The following is a 25,287-nucleotide window of genomic DNA, read 5'->3' as shown; positions in this document are numbered from 1 at the left end:
CCGCCTTTCAGCTCTGCTCTACTCCCTGTCATTCCATCCTGGTGCCAGGGAAAAGTTGGATCCCATACCGGGAAACTGGGAGAAGAGTGGCAGGGAGAGGAGCAGCGCTGAAAGGCCAGCGGCTTGTTGAGCGGAGTGCTGATCAAATAAAGCACTTTACTTTGTCTAGATGAGCAATTTGTCATCTCTAGTCAACAGCTATTGCTCCCGATTTCCCCCATACACATGCACACATGGAATAGCTAAGGTGCAAATGAAGGAGGGGAGAAAGCAGCTGACAGGTTACTCTGGTGGCAACTTATCTCCTGAACACAAAAGGATAGGGCAGTTGAAAACCAAAATGCCTGATCCTCCTTACCCTTGATATCTGCCTTTGTGAGAATGTTGGGAGGCCACCGGACACATTAGATAGTAACTTCATCTTACCAAAATAATTGGGCTTGGCAATCACATGCTTAGGCCATGTTCACACGCCTTTTTTTTATTAAAATAACGGCTGTTATTTAATATTCAAAATAACGGCCATTGTTTTCAGTCTTTAATGATTTCCATTGAAGACTATGTAAACAACGGGTGTTTGTTTACACAATGCATAAAACAGCAGTTGTTTGCAGCAGAAGTCAAATTAACGTTCTGGACATTTATTGACAGCTGTTATTTTGCTCACAACGAACATTATTTTAAATTGTTCACACATAGGGGGACATTTATTAAGTCCGGCGTTTTTTACGCCGGACTTATAAATGTCCCCGCATCTCTGGCGCTACGGGGATTTATGTAGAGGCGGACTGCCTCTACATAAATCCCGTGCGCTCTGGTGCGCACCGCCGAAAACCTACGCCAGCTGAGGACTGGAGTAGGTTTTTCGGCGTATCTGAGTCCGCGTCCTCCGTTTCGCCCCCCGGCGTACTCGGCGGAAAGTGCCGATTTGAGAATATTTGCGAATAAAAAAATACGCAAATCGGCACTTTACGCCGAAAATCATCCGTATGCCGGATGATACATGTCGCCCCTAGTCTTTTTTTTGACTGTCCTTTCACAGTAATTTTCAAAACACTGAACTGGACCCTTTCAAAATAGCCACACAAAAAGGGTGTTAAAAAGTGGCCATCTCGAAGCTAAACTTAAATAATGTACCAACGGCTGTCGTCATAATGATGGTCACCAAAGTATGACAAACAGTTGTTATTTGACATTCAAATCAATGGCTGTTAATATGATGATCAAATAACAGCCTTTGAAAATCACTTTCCATGTAAGGAGTTCTTAGCACCATTCTTAAGCTTATATTCTGGACATTTCATATCTTACTGTAGAAATGATTTCTGGGTGGTCTCTCCCCTCAACAATGCATGTTATTGTTGGTGGACAGGGCAGATCTACATTGCCCATGCAGGTGGGGATATGGGGCCCGATGGCCATGAAGCCCTGCCCATATGGCACTTTCTCCACAATAACATGCATTTTTGAGGGGGAGAGACCACCAAGAAATCCTTTATATGGTAAGATGTGAGATAGAATCTAAGCTTAAGAATGGTACTGACAACTCCTTAGATGGAAATTTTAAATTTGTGTAGCGTTACTTACATCATTGTTCCACCTAGCCTTGAGATTAAAAAAAAAACTGTCTATTTGCTTAATTCCATAGATCTTGTAAAAGCCTACTAAATATAGTTTAGCTAGACTTATTCACTCAGAGCAAAAATACAGTTTGGTGCCCTAGCCTTGTAACTAAATGCCCAGACAGAAGTGCGTAGGCTTGCTGGCACCCATTGAAAACCAGCACCTGAGCACAGTCCCCTACAGCCCAAACAAGCCACCCCCCTCTCCTAAGAAATGTTTCCCTTTATTATTATGAGCTAAGAGGTATTCCGAGTTGATGTACATGGGGTGCCTGAATTTCTGGAAACGTTTACAGCAGGTTTTGCATCCAACATATGAATCGTTCTTAATTTGTTACTCAGTAAGAAATAAAAAATGACTTTTATGTTGTTTTATGACAAGCCCTAACCTTTGTCAACAACAGTGTTTCTGTTTAGTCCTACTTCAGACAGGACTCATGCCAACACTATGAGTGAGTCTTAATGAGTGCATTACCTAACAGGGACAAGTACTCCTTGCCACAAAAGTACAATTTAAAGGGTTACATTTTAGCTTTAGAGCTTTAACCAAGTTGATAAAATGTAACATTTAAGGAGCTTAGACTGTTTAAAATGCTTTGACAGCTCATTTCAAGGAATGACAAGAATGGAATGACAGACCATTTAAAACGCAGGGGGTCTTAAAGGGGTTTACCTGGAATTAATCAGGACTTAATAACTCCAATAAGAGTGCCTAAATATTTTAATGCAGTGCCCAAAAATCAAGGCAGGAGAAACTTTTTCTGACCTACTGACCTGTATTACATAGACAGCTCATGTCTGAATCAAGAAAAGAAAGATGCTTTCTTCCAACAATGAACCGAGTGTGTGTGCACATATGTATGTCCATAGTATAGAAATAAAGACATGTGTGGGTGCATAATGTCTATGCATGTCTTTAATGTATAGATATATTGTACATCTACAGGCACATATATAGGCACATCTTTATCCACCCAAGATCTCAGCAAAAGGACTGCATTAATATAGTGTTACAAAGTATAAACACTTAGTGGAAAAGGAAATGAACTCTATTGTTTAAATGGATGTCCATTAGAGAACAGTGCACAAGATAGGGCAAAACTAAGATATCAGGGGTCCAACCACTGGGGCACCTATAGTCTCTAGAAAGGCAACCCCTAAATTTCACCACCATGTGCACCACCCCTTCATTTATTCTCTACAGAGCAAATGGAGCACCTAATGTAGCTTTCAGCTCTTTTCGGCAGCTCCTCAGATAATGAATGGAGTGGTGGCGTGCATGCATGGTCCGCAGCTCTGTTCTGCACGATTTTTGAAGGTCGCATTTCTCAAGATAGTGATACTTTTTTTTAGGTTACTTAGTTGCTGTAACTATCTCCGATTTTACTAATGTAACGTCTCAAGGCAGGTCTCTGTTAACATTTTATTTGAGCCATATACAATCATACAAAAATACAGCACTAGAAAAACATACCCACAAAAGTTTTATTCAATAATACATAAAAATTTTTGTTCAAAAACAAGAAATATTAATGCTGTAGTGTAGTACTGTTAGACAGTGTGACCTTAGTCTAGACAAGACAATGCCCAGATGGAAACAGCAGGCTTTAGTAAAGGAGATACAGTGCTACCATGCAGTTTATTTGCACACAGGTCAGGGTGAGTAGAGAGTTTTATTAATCTGGCTATGCCTGTATAGCTGCACATCACCGTGAGGGTTTATTGCTCTGTGATTTCTACATATACGCATAGAGAATTGCCTTAACATTTCAGTGAGCTGAAGATTAGCTGTACGTATGCTCTGTTTACATGTCATGTTACAGTCTAACAGAAGATTTACTCTGCCAACATCATTTGTTTGCTGAGCGCTATATGCTGGCTTCATGATATGAAAAGCATTTCACCGGAAAAAAAACAAATAATGTTACCAGGGAGGCTCTACATTATAAAGCAGAAACCGAGCAAGTAACAATCGAGTCACCATCAAAGGTCACCTGCAGAACACTGAACACCTCTGGCAACTCTCACAATTCTATGAGGAAGGGGGTGAAGGAATTTTTTGGTAAAGCCTATACTATTTTTTGTCTACACTGGCAAGAGCAGTCTTCGCACAAGGTGTCTAACATATTTAAAAGACTGACAAAATAATGACATTGCACCTTCATAATGCATGCTAAGTGACAAACTGTGTCGTGATTTATCCCCCTGTGATCAGTGGTTTGAGGAAAAATTCTATTATGCTTAAGGGGCAACTAAGATGTTTAGCGGGGGGAGGCGGGGGGGGATTGGGTGTTGACGGGATCGGCTTTATAAAACTTGCCACTGCACTCCAGCAAAGTGACAGGATTTTTGAGGGCATATCCTGCTGCCTTCTAAACATTATGAATGCCCTTTAATTTCTCAGTTTCTCAACTTACAGTAAAGCTGGCCACATATACTAGATGATAGTGGATACTGAACAAAAGTGGATGCAGCAATTAAAGGGGTAGTGCGGCGGTAAGCAATTATTCACTAAATAACACACATTAAGTGTGATGCACTATACTCACCTGATTTGTGTCGACCCCCGTCCGCCATCTTGAAACATTGATGTCATCTTCGGGCGGCCAATGTGTAACTGCAATGTTGGCACTCCGCCATGTGGTGCCCTTGGATACAATCACAATATGTCAGCAAGGATTCCCGGCACTACACAGCAGCTTAACTTGCAATAAACTTATAAACGCACAATTGCAAGTTAAACTGCTGTGTAGTGCCAAGAATCCTTGCTGGCATCTTTGGGCATCCGGCCGAACCGCTCCGACCGTCCCTAGTGTCGGCCACCCTCTGCCGCGTCATCAGCTGCTCAGCCGCGATTGGCTGAGCACAGTTATGCTCAGCCAATCGCGGCTGAGCAGCTGATGACGCGGCAGAGGGCAGCTGGCACGAGGGGTGGTCGGAGCAGTTCGGCCAGCCGAAGAGGACATCAATGTCACAAGATGGCGGACGGGGGTCAACACGAATCAGGTGAGTATAGAGCACTACAATTCCGGGGGTGGGGGGAAACACGGGGGAAAGGGGCCATTCACTAACATAACATACATTACAAAGAACTACGGACATGTAAATAAGGGTCTAAATAGTCAACATTTGTAGCATACAAAAGATTGATTTGCAGAAGTATCCCACAAATCATTATGATTGTTATTACTTTTTTTTTTTTTAATCATCAAGTTGGTTACTTTATAAGCTGAAATAAAAAGAACTTCTACAGCATGTGAAGGCAATATAGGATGTTAAAGGGGTTATTGGGGATTTAAATAAAAAAACAAAACTGTGGAGCGGATGGTCCTGGCAAAAAAAGCAAAAATAAAAACACAAAAAAAACAAAAACAAAACAGACACCTTTAAATTCTCTGCCACTCTACCGTACACCATTCTGGAGTATACTGCTGGGCCTTCAGCAACATCATGCACATTTACCCAACCACTGGCTTCAGCAAACATGTAGTACTGTACATGCAGGTAGAAATCAAATGACTGAAGAGACAGATTGGGGCACTTTAGAGGTGAATAATTTCTTTTCCCTCTATTTTATACTATTTCAGCTCCCCTTTGAACAGATATTTTAAAAAAATCCATACAACCTGTTAAAGAACACTGTCCTATTAAATTTAGTAGCGAGACACCCAGCATGCAATACTTACAAGTTATACAGCATGTCAGCCATATTGCTTCTGTAGTACAAAGCATTTCTATAAGCTTTTTCTGCTTCAGAAATCTTGCCCTGGCTCTTCAGTACATTCCCAAGGTTACCCCATGCTGCAAGAAGGGAAAAAATGCAAAGATTAATTTCAGTTTGTTCCCCTTTAAGAGACATAAAATACCCTAGAATTTTCATATTGTATTTGATCACATTTTAGCAAACCAAAAGGGATGGATGTCATTTTTTCAGACAGTATCATGCTAATGACTTTTCTGTTAAGAAATATATTTTCTTCTGCTTGACACCAGCATACAAAATAAGTCCATTCATTTCTGACAATGTCACACTCATTACTAGCTGAGGCAAACAGTGGAGGCTGTAGGCTTTCATTCTAGGATGGGTTCTGTATCAGCTCTCCTGCTGTCAAGCAATAATGCTATGCTACAAAGATCAACTAATAATGACAAATGTTCCAGCACAAGTAATTACTTTAGCACAGGAAGTGTCTGCTGAATCATGAAGAGCTGCTGCAGGATTCAGACAGGAGAAACCCAGCAGAAAGAATAGCTGTCCTCACCAGGACAGTGCAGCCGAGGCCACGACTCCAGCGCTCAGCAGAAACACCAGTATTATCAATTATATACTGAAGGAGGCCATTTAACTGTAAAAGCAGAAGTAATAGACAAGTGAACTGTACTGTAAAATCAAAGCTAATAATACTTTTATAGTTGCTGTAATAACAGACTTACCACAGCTATGCAGCCTTTAACATTACAAGTGCATTACAGTCTTTAGGGGCGACAGCAGATCATTCTGCAAAGTGTTTTTTATTTTATTTTATTTTTTAATAATCCTCCATTAATACAAAATCACAGAAATGTCATGTCCTCTACCCTGTCGTACTGCAAGTCTCAGCAATCAAAGTTGGTGGGAGAATTTTTTCCTTTTATAAGTATGCTGTATAGGCGGAGGTTTTTACACACTTATCAACCACTAACAAGTAGAGTGAATAACATGGATATCTCATGGCAATGGCACCAGACAAGGGGTGGGATGAATTTTAGTTATATGTTGGCACCTTGTTCAAAAGGGTTGCAGACCTACACAGCGTATAGTACCTTCTGGGGGAGTCACCTAGCTACCTGTGGGGGGGGGGGGGGGGGTAATACCTACCTTGGGAACCTATCTACCAATGGAGGCACCTGGCTACCTGGAAGGCCGGCACCTACCTACTGGGTAAGGCGCCTACCTATTTGGGGGGCAGCTACATACTGGTGGCACCTGAATACCTCCTACAGGGGAGCAGATACTCTTAAAGGGCCATCTACCAAAAGAGCATTATTACTGCGTTTTTTTGTGAAAAACTCCAAAAGTGAAAGTTTCTGCCAATAAGGAAGATAGTTATACCACATAAATTAATGATTAATTCATATCTATAACAAGTCTACGTTATATTGGCAGCATTTGGTGAACATGCTTTAACTTTTTGGGGGGATTTTAGAGACCGTAATTGTTTAGTAGCAACTTTAAAATTTTTTGTGAAAATTTAAACTCAGATTTTTTTAGGGACCAGATCAGTTTTGAAGCATATTCTAGAGGCCTGTTTACTAGAAAACGCCCATAATTCACCCCATTTTGAAATCTTCACCCTTTCAAGTATTCAAATTGACATTCATACAGTTTTTTAACCCTTTACGCATTTCACAGGAATAACTTCAAAGAAAGTGTGGAAAGTAAAAATTTCCACTTTCTTTGCAGAGATCCCAATTCAATCCTATTTTTTTCATACCAAACCAGCTATAAAAAGTAAAATGTAATAAAACATTTATTCCTCTGAATCTGCAGTTTTTATTAATACCCCATTTGTGGACATAAAGTGTTGCATAAGCGCACAACATGGCTCAGAAGAGAGGGAGCACCCTTTGGATTTTGGAGCGTGGATTTGGCTGGAATAAATGTAGGAGACCATGTTACAGTTACAGAGCCCCCTAGTGCTGAGACAGTGGGAACCCCATACAAGTGACCCCATTTTGAAAACTACACCCCTTAAGGAACGTAACAAGGGGTACAGTGGGCATTTTGACCCCACAAGTTTTTCACAGTTTTTTGCAAAAGGGGCCCATGAACATTAAAAATCACATTTTTCACACTTACACATTAGTGAAACCCCAAATTTTCCAAATTCCAAAAAGCTTGGAGAAGCAAAAGCCCCCCAAAATTTGTAAAGCAATTTCTCCTGAGTAAGAAAATACCCAATTTGTGAACGTACAAAATTGTACGGACGCACAACACGGCTCAGAAGAGAAGGAGCACCTCTGTCTGTGTGTGCACTCCTACTGTAGCAGTAAATGCAACGACGTTTACTGACACTAATGAAGGCTGATGTTTATTAACGGACGCTGAATTACACTAACAGACACTGACACTAACGGACGTTGATGCTTACTAACAGACACTGGCGGTTACTAACGGACGCTGACTGATGCTTACTAACAGACACTAACTGGCGCTTACTAATGCACGCTGACTGACACTTACTAACGGATGCTGACTGACGCTTACTAACGGACACTGACTAATGATTACTAACGGACACTGACTGACACTTACTAACGGACACTGACTAACGATTACTAACGGACACTGACGCTTACTAACGGACACTGACTAACGATTACTAACGGACGCTGGCTGACGCTTACTAACAGACACTGACTGGTGCTTACTAATGCACGCTAACTGACACACGGACGCTGACTGACGCTTACTAATGGACACTGACTGACGCTTACTAACGGACACTGACTAACGATTACTAACGGACACTGACTAACGATTACTAACGGACACTGACTGACGCTTACTAACGGACACTGACTAACGATTGCTGGCTGACGCTTACTAACAGACACTGACTGATGCTTACTAATGCACACTGACTGACACTAACAGACACTGACTGACGGTTACTAACGGACACTGACTGGCGCTTTCTAACTGACGCTGACTAAGATCTCCCTTATCACTGGGAGATCACAGGGGAGGGGGTATTTATTATGTGTGTGTGTTTTGTGTATACACTATGTGGATGCAGGCTCTGATCTCCTCACATAGCATTCAGCTAGTGGGGGATCAGACCCTGCATCCAGCCTCTGGTCCTCACTGTCAGACACTGTGATTGACAGCTCTGATCACAGAGCTGTCAATCACAGTACAGAGAAGCAATGTGACCAGCGTCATTGGACAAACGCTGGTCACATGCTTCCCAGGAGGAGGCCGTCCCTGGATCCTTGAGCTCAGGGTGAGTCCCGGGACCAGGGGGCGTGGCTATCGCGGGTGGGGGCGTGGCAACCGCGGACGGGGGTGCCGATCGGGGGGGGGGCCGCGGGAATCGCGGGGGAGGGGGGGCGCCGATCAAGTGCGGGGGGGGGGGGCTCCGATCGTGGGGGGGGGGGTCATCAGAGGCAGGGGAGGAGGAGAGGGAGGGATCTCTGCCCCAGCTTCCCCCGGTCCCGGACCTCAGCAGAGACCGGGACCCGGGGGTTACTGATGACTGTGCACCGGTATCAGTGGATCGTTACCGATCCCCTGATGCCGGTGATTGCCTTTCCTGGACCCCTGCTGGGGGTCCAGGAACGGCTTCACTAAACTGTCAGCTATCAGCTGACAGTTTAGTTTCAGCTCCCGGTCACTGTTTACATAAACAGTGAGCACCGGGAGCCGGGAAGTTATAGTACGTCCTGGTGCGGAAACTAACCTCCTGCCAGGACGTACTATAACTGCATGGTGCGGCTATGGGTTAAAGGAACTTTGGGTGGCAAAAGGTGAAGACAATGTTGGAAAAAGTGCAGAACCTAAAGTATATAAGTAGATAAGAGTCATTGATGGAATAAGTTGTAATTGTGATCTGGCCTGATAAAGAAAAGGACAGAAAATGTCTACAGGTAGAGAAGATGTCCCCTGTGAGTCACTTACACAATGTACAAAGTCTGTGTGTTTACCACTATACGGGCACTGTGTGGGGTAATATTGGTCTGCTGTGTGTAGGGAGCTTTGTCCAGTAGCAGAATGGAGATAATCTTTAGACACTATGTAGTCATGTAGTTTTTCGTTCAGTAACAGTGTGGTGGTCATGTTATTGCTGGATTGACAAATACTTTAACCCCTTAAGGTCAAAACCTATTTTCGTTTTTGCGCTTTTGCTTATTCCATTTTAAGTTTAAAAGTCCATAGCGCTTGCATTTTTTCACCTAGAGACGTATATGAGCGCTTATTTTTTGCGAAACCAATTGTACTTTGCAATGATCGGCATTATTTTTCCATAACATATGCTGCGAAACCGGAAAAAAATCATTTGCGCTGTCAAATTGAAAAAAAAACGAATTTGTTTTGATTTCGGGGAGTTTTGCATTTACGCCGTCCGTCCTATGGTAAAACTGACTTGTTATGCATGTTCCTCAAGTCGTTACGATTACTATGATATATAACATGTATAACTTATATTGTATCTGATGGCCTGTAAAAAATTCAAACCATTGTTAACAAATATACGTTCCTTAAAATCGCTCCATTCCCAGGCTTATAGCGCTTTTATCCTTTGGTCTATGGGGCTGTGTGAGGTGTCAGTTTTTGCGCCATGAAGTGTTCTTTCTATCGGTACCTTGATTGCGCATATACGACTTTTTGATCGTTTTTTATTACATTTTTTCTGGATTTGATGCGACCAAAAATGCGCAATTTTGCACTTTGAAATTTTTTTGCGCTGACGCCGTTTACCGTGCGAGATCAGGAATATGATTAATTAATAGTTCGGGCGTTTACGCGCGGCGATACTAAATATGTTTATTTATATTTATAAAATGGGAAAAGGGGGGTGATTTGGACTTTTATTAGGGGAGGGGATTTTTTATTAATAAAAACACTTTTTTACTTTTTTTTTTTTACATGGACTAGAAGCCCCCCTGGGGGGCTTGTATATACATAGCACTGATCTCTCATAGAGATCAATGCTGTGTATATACACAGCAAAGATCCATCAGATCGGTCATAGATTACTATGGCCTGCTGCAGGCCATAGCAATCTATTGCGGAGCCGGGATCAGCGTCATTCAGACGCTGAGGCCCGTCACGGGCAGAAAAACGGATCTCCCCCCCGCGATCGCATCGCGGGGGGGAGATCCGACCCACTAGACACCAGGGATGTGATGTCTGAAGCCCTTCAATGCAGCTGTCAGGTTTGATAGCTGCATTGAAGTGCTTAATTAGCCGGCGCGGCAACGGGACCCGCGCCGGCTAACAGAGGCACTGCCCGGCTGCACGTGTCAGCCGGGATCAGCGCCGTTCAGAGCGGGGTCCCGGCGGGACCCCGCTCTGAACACCCCCTGCGGCGCCATGACGTATCAGATACGTCATGGGTCGCTAAGGGGTTAAGGTATTAACTGGCCCTTAATCCATGGAGATCCCCACTCAGTAAGTAACAGGTCTTAGGCTAGGTTCACACTGATGTTTTCTCTCCGCCACAGTTCCGTTTAGCTGTTCCGTTTTTCTACAACATAAACGGAATCTGACGTACCCGTCCAATACCCCATTCATTTTTTATGTATTTTTAGTGAGCTCCATTTGTCATAGTTGTGCTCAGTTTGCATGTATTCCGTCAGGGTTTCCTTTTTGTGAACGGAAAAAAAAATCCTGCATGCAGCTTTTTTTACTCTGTTTGAAAAAACGGAACAAAAACAGATAGTGCACTTTCGTTTTTTTTTCCTTTATTTTTTACATTATAGTCAATGAGGATGGATCTAAAAAGAAGGTATTTACGTTTACATCCGTTTGCAAGTTAACAGTTTTCATCAGTTATTTCACAGAGCATGCACAGAAGTGAGAAACCAAAGAAAAAATAAACTGATGTGCAAACGGATGCCGACTGATGCAAAAAGTCAGTTTTTTAAAGCCAAAATGCAAACGGAAAATGAAAAAAAGTGAACAGTTTGTAATTAGTTTGCATCAGTCTGCTCATGAGTTTTTTGCTTATCTATTCAATTAATATGAACTGATCCATTAGCAAATAAGAAAAACAGTGTGAACTCAGCCTTAATGGGAAACCAACAGCAAATTAGAAGAAATCACTGCAGCACTCATTATAGGAACATTGATAAGGAGGTGGTGGGCAGTGTGGATCGGTGCCCTGAGGGCTGTATACTAATAAAACTAAACTTTTAACAAATATGGTGCTGAGGAAGAGGGTAGTAAAATTATCTTCATTCTCAGCATCCCCAGCCCTATAAAAACATTACTGCAGAGTAGAGTCTTCTAACCTGCTGCTAGTTCCCTATAAAGTGTACCTGTAAACTTGAGCTGCGAAGGCAACTTACTGCCCAGTGTGAAATACACCTCTCCACACCCAAATCTGAAGAAAGGACAAGAGTTCAACTACACAGGTACACCATTAAGCAATCTGCTGCTGTCTACCACAAGACACCTTTTCATGTTTTGTGGGCGTCTAAATGGGTCAGAGCTATTTTGGTGGCATGAGGGGACTGATCGGTGTGCATAGCAATATTATTTTTCTCTATACTGGCTTCTAAGCAGACTGTTGCTCTGAGATTAAAGAGCAGTCATTTATAGAAACGAGTTCAGACAGTAATAAATGTCACATAAACCATAGTAAGAAATGTTGAATGGTCTCTACTTGTCCTGTCTGTTCAGGGAACATACACACATATTGTGTTCTCTGGAGAAATGATGTGTAAATCAATGCAACTAAATAATTGAACAAAGCATCAAATCCACATCCAAACATGATATGTAAAAAATGTACTATAAGGGTATGTTCACACATACAATAAATGCTGCCAGGTTTATTATTGACATACTAGCCAAAGATCAGCAACAGAAAATTCAGGACATATCCTCCCCTCCCCCTCATGTCTGTTTGTTGGTTTAATTGTTGATTTCTGTCTCTATATTACTAGTTCTGACTGACCAGTGCGCACTCACAGCAGTTGAAAATTGCTCACTAGCGTCATGTTTTTCTGATACCGGCCTCATGACTCAATCTTTAGCCGCACTTATGTCTGTTACAAGTTAGGCTCATGATATTTCTTTATATCTATTGATGGTAGTACCTGTAATGCTGTCACTGATAACATTATCTGCATCGTACTCACTATTTTTGTAAAATAAAAAATATATACATATATAAAACATTAAACAAAGAATGTTTTAAAAAAGAAAATCCAGGACATATATACCCTGATTCTCTGAAAATAAGACAATATCTTATAATTATTTTTTTTTGCTTCCAAAGATGCACTATGTCTTAAAGCGAGCGCCGACCTGTCAGGTCAGTGCTCGCTCGCTCCTTGTTCCCCGCTCGCTGCCGGCGCATTTGTGCACATACCATAATGAAGTATTTTCACTGCACACGTTTAAAGCATATCAGCTGCTTATGGCGTAAATGTCAGATTGGTGGGTGTCCATTTGTGAGACCTCCATTTGGTAGGTCAGAGTGTCCAGGAGGTGCTGCATGGGGGAAGAGACAAGACAAAAAAGCTAGCTGTTCCACTGTCATTTGCTGGAATACAGAAACAAAGCAAGCACTAGGATACAATGGAGAGAGCGGTGCACGTGTAACATGCAGCTTTGTATTACCTCCGCAGCGAGAAGTCTGTCACATGCTTGCCTAGTCACACATCAGTGCGAGACATGTATAATCTAAGTGCTCGGAGGGCACGAATGATAAATGAGACCACTGTACGGTATATTCTATAACAATGCCCATAATCATAGAACCAGCCATTTGAAAGTAAAGTTAAAACCTGCTCATCAGTCTTACAGGATCGGTACTGAAATAACCAACAAAATTACATAAAGGAAATGCAAATTGGATTGGGGCATAGCTGGCTTGCACAACAAGCTGAATGGAAAGTTATGTTTCTCATTAGCAACGCATTTCAGGCTCTCCAAGCAGCGAGGTATTAGCAACACTTTGCTTGCTTGCTCTCCTATTAGAGTATCATCTAGAAAGTTATCTGTGTGGGTGGTGACACAAGCTGCCTTAAGGCATACATTGTTTCAAGGAGTCTTTCAGACTAGAGATATTTGATTAATTCAATTGTCGTACACAGTCTTTTGGCCTTCTTTGTGGAAAATTGAAATAGGAAACAATGCTTAAATATTCAAATGCTGAGCAATTTAGGAACAGACTTATTTAGCCGTGAACTGTACAAACTTCCATCTGGACTTCATTAATGTAAGGCATGAAGAACGATGACACAGTTTTCATACCAATAAGCTGTAAATGAGGAACAAAATAAGGCAGAAGTTACTAAGTAACTAAGCTGGAGGTTCACTAGTGATGTAGGCAACTGCATAAACAGTTCCTTAACATGAGCTTCCTAGGGTACGGTCCCACAATGCAGCCGAAACTGCACCTACACAGAGTGGCAAATTGCTGCAGGATTTTGATGGTAACTTTTCAGTTTTGCTGAAAAAATTATGCAGCCATTGGCCACCACATGCAGCTGCAATGAGAGACTTACCAGTGTACCCTTTACAACAGGGATTGTGAACCTTTGGCTCTCCAGCTGTCACAAAACTACATTTCCCGTCATGTCTGGACAGAAAAAGTCAAAGCTGGAGGGTTGAAGGTCCCCCTTCCCTGCTTTACAAGCTCTCCAATACAAGCTCTCTACCACTCAACTAATTAGCTGCCGGGCTTTAAACAAGATAATGCTTTACCTGCCAGCGCTCACGCCTGTTTTCTCCGGCTCCCGGGTCACTGACAGCCTGCTCAGCCAATCAGTGCACTGTCCCACCGCAGCCACTGATTGGCTGAGCAGGTTGTCAGTGACCCGGGAGCTGGAGAAGCAGGCGGGAGCGCGGGCAGGTAAACCATTATCTATTTTTAGGTCTGACTGCTAATTAGTTAAGTAGGCAGTGGCTACATTCTGGCAACAAAATGAAAATTTGCTGCAGTAATGCAGACCCATAGGCCATAACAGTACCAAGTATCGCAGTGGATTTCGCTGCAAAACTTGCAGCATAAAATCTTTTGTAAATGCTGTAGGCGTGATCGCAAAAAAAAATGTTTTTGCAATATCACTGCGTATGAACTTGGCATAAAAATGAACTGAAGGTTCTTCTGCAGGTCAAAAGGAGGATGACAGATTCAACAAGCACATGCAGATATGAGGTTTAGTATGCTGTTTGGCTGGGAACTGTGTGTGTATGCATGTATAGAGCAGTAGAGACATACACCTAGATATATAGAATGTATGTATGTAGACACAGATTTTATTTTCTCCCTACAAATATCAAGTACAGTGTGCTCTCCCACCCACTCAGCCATTAGTCATGATCATCCTTACAGCTGATCAAACAAGTTCTGCTTAGCTGCTTAATTAAACGGCTACAGCTCTGAGCGGTATTAAGCAGTTAAGCAATTCATTCCATCGTAGCTACAACAAAGTCATGTCCAACATATATGTTTACAGAACTGATTGGAACTTTCCCCAAACACACAGGTGGTCGCCTAAGACTAAGGCAGAAGGAGGAGCTACCATTAGACTGGACAGAGTGTCCTTTGTACTACATAAAGGATACAATCTCTTCCAGAAGCTACTTAGTAATGCAAAGGGAACTGTGGCAAGAGAACACAAAAATGGGAGTAAGCACAAATGTCACCTTAGTGTATTTCAATGTTGCAAAATATCTCAGTGTATAGGAAATATTGCAGTATGGTATTTGTAGCCAACTGGTACAAGCACTAGTTCCTTGAAAGGGTAAAAATTATGTATGTTCCACAATGGTGACCAGGTACTGAAAAGGTTCTACTGAATATTAACATAAAACAAACAAAAAAGCAAAGGGCCTGTACAGAAACGTACAGAACCAAACAACCTTTGCCATATAGAAATAATGTAATCTAGAAGAAATGCACATATTGGGGTGCAATGGAAAACTGACATCAGACTTTGCTGCCCTATGTAAGGGATGTATAGTATGGCACAAAAAACACTGTGCATTCGGCTAATATTGGTGATTAGAGAATACACTGGACATCTACTATGTTGCCCTTACATAAGTCTGATTATGGTAGCACCTATTCTGGGACATTTGGCGCACGTTGCTTAAAGGGGGCAGCAGCACACAGTAGATATGACAGTCCGCTAATAGATTCCGATGAAGAATCAATTTCAACTTCAACGTTTCGCCTGTTGCCTTTACCCTTTATCAAGTATGAAACAGCCTGTATGGAACAGTTGAAATGTGGTACTGCATCAGTTTACTGTTGTTGCTGATCCATATCTATAACAGTCTGATTATGGATCGAATTTACTGAATTGGTTCTTTATAAAAGGCTATATTCACACACCGTAAAAGAAAATATCAAAATGCAGTTGCAATTTTTATTAGGAATAAAACAAAGTGGGGGGAAAAAAACTTGCAAAGAAAAAACTGCCATATTTAGCAAAATTTAGGACTGCTACTTGTCTTTTTAACCAGGACTAGGGCATTGAACCCTACATCCTGTACTCTTGAATATGATCTTTCCTAGTAGAGTTTGGTGCAGTAATATCGCCATTTTATCCTGGTGAATTTCTCTTACAGCAGATGCTTGCAGTCAGATGTTTTATTCTAAAGCAGCTCATCACTATGTAGGTATGCAAGCATAGAGTGTTTTTACCAAATGGATTCATTTTGCCCACTAATTACCATCTGTAAAGATGGCACAAGGTTTACCGCATGGGTGCTATAGTGATTGAACAAGGTGCACAGATGTATATCAATTGAGTTCATTTGCAAACCTCTTAATTATTATTCACCAAAACATTACATTTCTGCTAAATTAATATTACATTGTGGTTCTTCACATATTGCTTTCTCACAGGTTTAAAATATAGTTATTTATAAGTTTCAGGCATCATTAACTATTGGGGAGAAAAAGTACACAGTGCCTGCATTTCTGGATTTTCTCATACAAACAGTGCTTCTATGGTAGAACACAACCTTAATACATCATACACTAGAACACGCCAAAATACTTTTCTCAAAGATTCTTTATGAGTGTATGAGAAAAAAATAACCGGTAAGGGGCCCGAAGATTTACATGGTTGTCATACAACAGGGATTCATAAAGCAGCCATGAGCATGAGCCCACAGCCCACGCTCCAAGAACCTGAGCAATATTATTGACAAATATATTATATACATAAAAGACCAGTTTTTTTTTTTCTAGGACAGATTAAACAGAAATAGTGTTTTAAACCATTATGTCACTTTGACTCATGCAACTACATACCTTATTTTTTTCCAGATCATAAATATTCACATAGTTTCCAGTAAAAACAATTGGACACAATTTTTTACAGACTGATTTTCCAGGTCTTTATTTATCTAAACAGATTTCTGGGTTATCCTAAGGTCTCGTTTGCCCTAAAACTATAGGGGTCATGTAAAGATCCCGATGTTAGTAAAGCACATTAAATCTCCGCCCCCATTCAACCTGCACCTCTTAGTAAATCCAATGGGACCTGCACCTGCCGCATGGCGGGCGCAGAAATCTACACCTGCTCCGGAGCAGGTATAGATTTCGGCCATGGTTTATGCCTGTTTTCAAGCGTAAACAATGATAAATTAGGTGCTGGAGTTTCAAAACACAGGACTAGCCAAATATCTCTCCAGGGAAAGACCTAACAAAGGGGTGGCTCCTATACGGAGACCATCAAAACCACCATATTAAGTGGTCCCTTCAGCCAGTATACAACTCAATTATGAGCCTGATCATATAACCACAGAAATACCAAAGCAAATTATTTATCCCCAGACAGCTGTTTCAGGGTGGTGTTGCCCTCAGTATGGAGTAGGATTCTGGCTAGGTGGTAAAACAAGGAAGAGACAAAAATCTTTTCTGTGGCGTATGACAGGTAAATTGATAAATGTGCCCCATAGATCTAAAAACTAATAGACCTAAATCTGTAGTATACACTGCCTTCAGGTGGTAGATGCATTTAAAAATGCTTTACAACCATACCGCCATCCACCTTACCATTCACAGTAGTGATATAGGGAAACTATGGACTATAGTCTGTAAGCTGATGCATGCAAGCATGTATGGATAACTATATGTATATCTCTGTAATGTCTGATTTTTGTCTATGTATGTACCCCAGAATTGTAAAGTGCTGCAGAATCGGTTGGTGCTATATAAATAAATTATTATAAAATTATTATTATTATGGACAGTACCTCAATCCACAAATCAGTTGTAATCTACACAGTCTAATCTATATTGTATGTCACTGGTGGTTCTGTGGTCTGATCAGTTGTTATGGTAGCTGGAGGTATTCTCTAGGCCTCTGTGGCTGCCATCACAAATCTTGCCATAAGCAGGCTGTACTTGCATTAAATTCAACCAAAAAATTACTCATATTTGGTATGCCGGCCTGCAGAATTGTCCAATCTATTAAAACACAATGAGGGAGATTTATCAAACATGGTGTAAAGTGAAACTGGCTCAGTCGCCCCTAGCAACCAATCAGATTCCACCTTTCATTCCTCACAGACTCTTTGGAATATGAAACTTGGAATCTGATTGGTTGCTAGGGGCAACTGAGCCAGTTTCACTTTACACCATGTTTGATAAATCTCCCTCATTGTGAAGTGAAACTGGCTCAGTCGCCCCTAGCAACCAATCAGATTCCTCCTTTCATTCCTCACAGACTCTTTGGAATATGAAAGGTGGAATCTGATTGGTTGCTAAGGGCAACTGAGCCAGTTTCACTTTACACCATGTTTGATAAATCTCCCCAAATGTTACTGATTTTGAATGGTGAACTGTGTAAGTGGAAAAAAAATACAAAATGGCTGAACTGCAAATTTATGGTCACATCACATCCTCTCCAAAAATGGAAGAGTATTTAAAAAATTGCATCTATGCCAAAAATCAATCTTCGTATCAATAAACACAAGAGATGCCCTCTGCTAGGCATATGTGCCTCTGGCAGGTACTGGTGACACAGATAAGAACGAAAGAAAAAAAGCTGAAAAATTAGCCCTTACACTATATGGGAAATATGGGAAAAACATTTGGGGAAAAAAATACTGCCCCTCAAAATTGTGTTGTTTTAAATGTTTTCAATTTTTCCCAAAAATAAATTGTGCTAGGGAAAACTCACCCTGCAAGAAAAAAAAAAAAAAACACGGTGGGAGAAAAGAAAAAAAAAAAATAAAGAAAGTTACTGGTCTTACACAGTTACACAGACAGATTTATCTGACAGATTCTTGAAGCCAAAACCAGGAATAGATTTGAAAAGAGGAGAAGTCTCAGTCTTTCCTATGACATGTTCTCTGTATATAGTCTGTTCCTGGCTTTGGCTTAAGAAATCTGTCAGATAAATCTGTCTGTGTAAACACACCATTAGGCAAAGAAAAATTTAAATTCAGAGGGATTGAGGTTAAAGAGAATTTAATCTGCTATTTTGTTCCAATAGGACAGGAGATGCTAAGTCAGGAGGTCATTTTTTACCATTTTTCTGCAATCCCCAGATTTATTAATAAGTTATTTAGGCAGTTTGATGCACTGGGGGCTGTCCTGCAGCCCTAAGTGCATCGATCTGCCCGCCTCCTTCATGAATATCTGAGCAGCCCTCTGTTGTAATGTCACTCAATGGAGAGTATTTATGAAGCAGGTAGATTACCATCACCAGTGTGTCAAACCTCCTAATTACCATAATAATAAAATGGAGAAGTACAGGAAAGGTATGCGCCTGAATGTGAATCTGTCACCCCTGACGGCCTAGCTATCTGGTGGCACTGCTGAATAGAGATCAATAAATGCATTCAGAATATACGTGTCTGTGCTTTTATTTTCATAAAAATGCCTTTATTCAGGTCATTCAGCGTCAAGGAGGTGGGGGCCTATTATTTCCAGAGCCCTACCACCACTGCACTGTGCTATAAGCATTGTGCACATCTCTGATTATGCAAAGAAGCAAGCATACAGTGAGGTGCAACAGTGCTAGGGCCAGGAAACAATAAGCCCCACCTCTGACACAGTTCACAATCCGAAAAGAGATTTTTATTTTATTGAAAATTATAACCCAGACAAGCAGCAATGGTACGTTGTAAATGGTTTTATTGATATTTATTCATTGGTGCCACAAGCATGATAGGCAGTCAGGGGGTAAAAGATTGGCATGAAGGTAAGAAAACTACCTTCTTCCTCCTCTGTGTCCCTTTCTTTATGTGAACAGAGTTTACCTTTAAATATATGTAAAGCAAAGAAGACATAATTTAGGAGTACCAATATTTTAATAGGTAAGGTGGACTATAGCAAACAACTGAGAAGCACATGGCCGCTGCAGATTGCATGAATATTAAAGAAGGAGTCTCTGATAAATTGTGAATGGTAGTGGGAAAATCACTCCCATAGATCAAAAGATTCAGGAAGGAAGAAATGTTTGTTATTATAGATTCTCCTTTTTATGCCGTGAATTAACACACAAATCATTAGTAACCTCAAACTGCTAAAAGCAAATTAAATGATTACCACTTTTATTCTGTGAACAGCAACATTGGCTGCTTATATCATTGACAGCCAAGGTATTACAAGGTGTTACCTACAGAAGGGATGGAGAATTAAAACAATCTACTCTCAACACAAAATAAAAGCTAAACTCATTATTCAAAATTATCATTATCATTCACTAAACTAAAGTGTAGTTATGCCTGTTTAAAAAAGGGGCAGGGATTTTTCAATATAATCTGCCGCACTGGCTAAATGATAGTTACTTTAAATCCCATGATCACAGAAGTCCAACTTATGTAGGACATTAAAATCAAAAATATAATAACATTGTTTTATGGTCATCTAAATTAGGATAATATATACCATAATTATATGGTTTACAGGCCATATGTTCACTGGTATATCGGCAGAACAATATGTGTATACCGTCAATCTATACCGCAACATACAGAATATGTTTGGTGCACTTAAATGAACAGGAATGACCCTACTATGCAGCACCAGTGTATGCTGGTATACCATTATTTGTGGATGTGTACAGTGAACACAGACCCGTTACAAGTTTGGACATACCCTAATTTGGATGATCATAAAAGAAATAGGCAAGTCGAATACCATTCCGACATATATAGTAAATGTGGGGCAATAAACAAAGGCAGTGGTCACATCTTGTGGGGGAATGGTAATGGCTTTGTAATGAAGCTAGCCCACTGTCCCTGCCTACTTGACAATCCACCTAAGGTGGCCGCTCCCAACTGGGCGAAGTTCCCTACTCTCACTAGGTGCAGGACCCATCAAGCTTACAGAATTGTCCCCAAGTATCTTTAAAAATAGCTAAGTACAAAAGTTAAGCAAGGGAAGTCAAACAACAACCTGGGGTCAAAACCAGAAAAGCAATACCAAAGACAAAAATCAGAAACGGAGACAATAACAGTAAACAGAGCAGAGGTCAAAACACAGATGTTAAAGTAGTACAAAATCAAGATGAGGGACATAGAAAACAAAGCCATGGTAAGGAACACAGGCAACAGGCTCAAAAGAAACTTTGCCAGTGACAGGTGATTACGACCACCTGCTATGATACTTCTGATACTAACATGGATTGGGGGCACCTGCTATTAGCAGACATTCATTTACATGTCCCTCCAGCTGTCAGTCTGAGGCCCGGGCCACTTGTGATTGGCCCAGCTTCTGCTATACGTAAGTTTCTGGCAGTAATCTTAGAACCATATAAAATCATTTACTTATAAGCAAATTTTAATTTATGAATGATTTTAATGAAATAATATCATAAAAATTAATCTGCTTTTGAATACTAAAAGCTTCTTTAAATGCCTTGACTTTTATTTAATCAATCCTATGACATTAATACATTTACAAACAGGAAACTTGTCTAGATGAATAAAATGTGAATATGAGATGGAAACACACAACAGTTCACAGTGACAACAGAAGGTCATAGTCCGCTTACAAATATAGAAACATAAAATGCAATTATCGTGAAGTTATATTACTGGAACTTTCCAGAAGAGATGTCAGATAAGATAAGCTTTACCTTTTACAAAACATTCCACAGCTCTCAGTCTCAGCAAAATCGGATCCTGGAAAAGCAAACTTTAATACCTATATTCACAGTTTTCTTATTTTTTAATGTTTCATTATGGCCATTGCAAGACCAGGTCAGTCACCTTTATTCATGACTGGACACATTGGCCCAGATTTATCAAAGGGTGTAAAATTTAAACTAGTGTATACTGCCCACAGCAACCAATCACGGCTCAGCTTTAAGCTCTGGTAAAATGAAAGTGGAGCTGTGATTGGTTGCTGTGGGCAGTTTGCACCAGTCTAAATTTTACACCCTTTGATAAATCTCCCCCACTGGGTTTAGTACTTTTTTAGTACTATAGGTTTTTTTTTTTCTCATTATGTTTTTTTTTGTGCCTTTCTGTAATACATTTTACATTACTATTTTTTGTGCTCTCAATGGAAATGTACCAGCAAAAGGCGGGACAAAATACTGTCTCATTTCCCTGTATATACAGGAAAAACTAAAAATTTCTCATTTAAGCCATCAGCAGCTTTTTATCATTCCCTAGAACTTAAATGAGAACTCCAGCATCAAAAAAAAAACAAAAACAAAAAAAAAACATGAATTAATAAAGATCTAGAATATATGTCATTTATGAAAAGGGGTTATCCAGGGAGCAGAAAAGGTGTGATCTTTACTCTCTCCCCAGCACTCTTATCTTATCTTGAAACCACAAGATTGTGGGTATTGTTATTCTATCACAAACAATGCATAATGATACCGATACTAAAGTGGAAGTGAAAGATAATACATTTTTTAAATAACCCCTCCCCCCCCCCCCTCCCGACTTATGTAGGTACTACTTCTAAAACACAACAATAATAAAGCAAAGTATCTACACATTGTTGGTGTTAACAATAACACAGAACCAAAAATCTCTGTATACAAGACTTTTCCTTGGAGGATTTCACAAGGTGATTTGTGAGCACAAGAGCTTCATTTTTGCCAGAACTTTCAAACAATCAAAAGTATTTTTTAATATATGAAGTAAATTGCCCATAAAAGTAAAAGAAATGCATAAATCACAAGATAAAGGAGGCCGAGAGGCTGCATAAATGAATTGTGTGTCAGTCAGTCCCATGCCACTCATAAGAACAATCATATATTGTAAATGTGGCGGACAGATTAAAAGAAAATCATGATGTAATCATGTATTAAAGCTGGTAGTAATGGCTGTAAATTTAGAGGCATAAAAGTAGTGCAGAAATACTGTTTAATAGAATCTGGATACAGTATTCAGGGTACAGGATATAATGATGTTGTAAATGCATGGTTTAAAAGCCTGTATTTCAGCACCATCTTTTATGTGCACAACAGCGTGAAAGGCTAGAAAAACAAGCAGTAAACTTGCCACTCATCTTGGAATGGTTTGTTTAAAGGAACTAATGAGGCTATAAGGACTTTCAATTTCTTACACAGCAGATAAGAATACAAGAAGCTTCCCCGAAACACAGAAAATGAAGAAACGGAGGAAATCTTACAAATAAAACAAAGGCAACATTGTTAATCGGTAACAAGAGACAAAAAAAGTATCAGTTACCTTTAGCTGGATTGACTTGTATTCCTGATCTATAGAGCATCTCTTCATTTTTCCAATCCTCGTTTCTTACAACAGTTTTTAGTCCATAAAAAAGAAGTAATGCAGCGGCAGCATAAAAAATGAGGCTTTTCAGAAAGTTTTTTTGGGCCTTAATATAAAGAGCTCGGGCCCCTACAGTTATTAGTAAACAGAACCCCATACTGGGAATATAGAGTACACGCTCTGCTATAACAAAGCCAACATAGAAAAATAGATTACTTGCGGGCACAAAGGGAACTATCAATAGAGATAAAGCTAGAACAACAATGTTTTCTGTAGAAGGAAGTTGCAATCCATGGTTAATATGGTTTTTTACACCATTTTCAAGTTTCGAGACAATGGTAGTCCTCGGCTCAGAGTTCTTGTATTCTAAATCTGATTGACAGCTATGGCCATTAGTATTCTGCTTGCCATTCATGAACACTTTCCCATTGCATTCTCTTTTTGTACTGGAACTCTTGAGACTTGTGTAGGCAAGGAGGAAGAGCAATACGTAAAAGGCCACAGTGTGTATATTCCTCCAGTCAATGACTGATTTAATCAGAGGCACAGCATCCATCGACCAATCAAAGCTGAGGGTGTCGGGGCAAAAAAGCAGCCAGAGGTTCTTAGTTGGCAAGTATAAGAAAGTCAGGGTGCGTGTCAGCAGGATTTCACAGTCCGCAGCTGGGTTATCAGAGTTGGAAAAGCTTGGCGGTGTATTGCCCATCCAGTAGAAGCGAGCACCCAACAAAACAACTCCCCAAGTAAACAGAAATCCAATCCTAAAAATGAGAGACAAATTCTTGCCCTGTAAACAAATAAATAAAAAAAATGTTGTTAGGTTGTATAAGTCAAAGCAGCAGCAAACCAACCAAGTTTACTTGGAGAAGTAAACACACACAATTATCAGGAATTATAAGTTTAAATGTAATTTTTATTTATTTTCCAAGATATAATTGGTTTGTATCTTGGATGAACTCTATGACTATTTTTCAACCATACCATGTCATATCCTATTACCTTTCATATGACACCACATTTTTGGAGATCTATTCTCACACAAGCTGCTATTCATCAAAACTGAGAACAAATCTTATTATAAAGGAAAATAGAAACATTCAATAAAGAAATTAATAGGATTTGTTCAAACCTTTGATAAAAAAAAAAGACAAAAAAGGATGTACAGCTGTGTAGATCTTGTGACCATAGTGTGAAACAGCCTCACTATGTAGTCAAGTCATGGGGCTAAGCTTAGAGAGGTTCTGCAGGTCTTTGGATGTTCTTCAAGGATGTTTTGCTTCCTGCATGAGATATTATTGTGTCCTTGGAGTAATTCTGGCAGACCCAACACTTCTGGGAATATTAACCACTGCACCAAGAATTCTCTGTTTGGAGATCATAGCTTTCACTGCGGTTTGATGAATTACCAGCGATTTAGCAACTGCTTGTTAACCCTTTCCTGAATGTGTACTGTTTTTACTGGATTTTTCTTATTGTAACCTAACACTATGGTTAGACATATTATAAACAGGGGGTTAAACACAACTTGCTGCAGTCAATCTCATCTGCATTTATTCAGCAAAATATAAGAATCAATTAAACTTGACCAACTCGGAGGAAGTGTACTTCTTGTGAATATGCATCCGTCTTTCTCCTCTCAGCTAAAGCCCCATATTTCAAAAAGATGACATTAATTTCAACCTACAGTCCCCACAACCCCTCTATACAACTATTCAATGGTCTACCATTATTACCAATAGGAAGTTCGTTTTTCAACCCACTCTCTTAATTATACCTTATGGCTACCTTCCCACAATGTTTTTCCTGTCCGTTTATTAATTTTTTTAATTACATCCTTCATTTTGCGGTTTGAGCGCCTGTTGTTACATTATTCTAGTTTTGGTGGACTGATTCCCCTTTGGGCGTGATTTTAATTGAAAAGTCCATTGAATTTAATAGTATAGACTGTGAAAGGACAGTGAAAAAAGAAAAACTGACAGAAAAAAACCAATCATTAGTACACTATGTGTAGGGCATTCATCATTCCATTGACTTTAATGCATTGCACATTGGTCAATTAAAATGCAGCAATAACTGGTGTCTTTTTAAAAAGAATAAGCTGACACCTTTTCACTTTATTTCTTCCTACTGTGAACATAGCCTATGACTGGATCACTTGATCCAATTCTATTCCACCTCATGCCAAACCATACTACAGCCCTAATCTGCCTCTTTCACTATTACCATTTTTTCTATTCATACATGCATCCATCACAACTATCCCTAAATGGGAACTCTGAGTAA

The 25,287-nt window shown here is 40.2% G+C and overlaps 1 protein-coding gene across 1 annotated transcript in view; it reads right to left on the bottom strand.

The window, feature by feature from the left end:
- Window positions 1-25,287, bottom strand: part of TMTC2 (transmembrane O-mannosyltransferase targeting cadherins 2) — a 228,522-nt gene that overhangs the window by 101,394 nt on the left and 101,841 nt on the right. Inside the window, exons 3-4 of the mRNA XM_069974054.1 lie at window positions 22,963-23,791; window positions 5,309-5,423 (exon numbers count right to left, since the gene is read on the bottom strand). Of these exons, the coding sequence (XP_069830155.1) occupies window positions 5,309-5,423; window positions 22,963-23,791 (944 nt within the window). The remainder of the gene's footprint in view (window positions 1-5,308; window positions 5,424-22,962; window positions 23,792-25,287) is intronic.

Source organism: Dendropsophus ebraccatus, chromosome 1 (genome assembly GCF_027789765.1).
Source record: "Dendropsophus ebraccatus isolate aDenEbr1 chromosome 1, aDenEbr1.pat, whole genome shotgun sequence".
NCBI lineage: Eukaryota > Metazoa > Chordata > Amphibia > Anura > Hylidae > Dendropsophus > Dendropsophus ebraccatus.
Note: the sequence above shows the minus strand (reverse complement) of the source record. Positions and strands in the feature narration are given on the sequence as shown.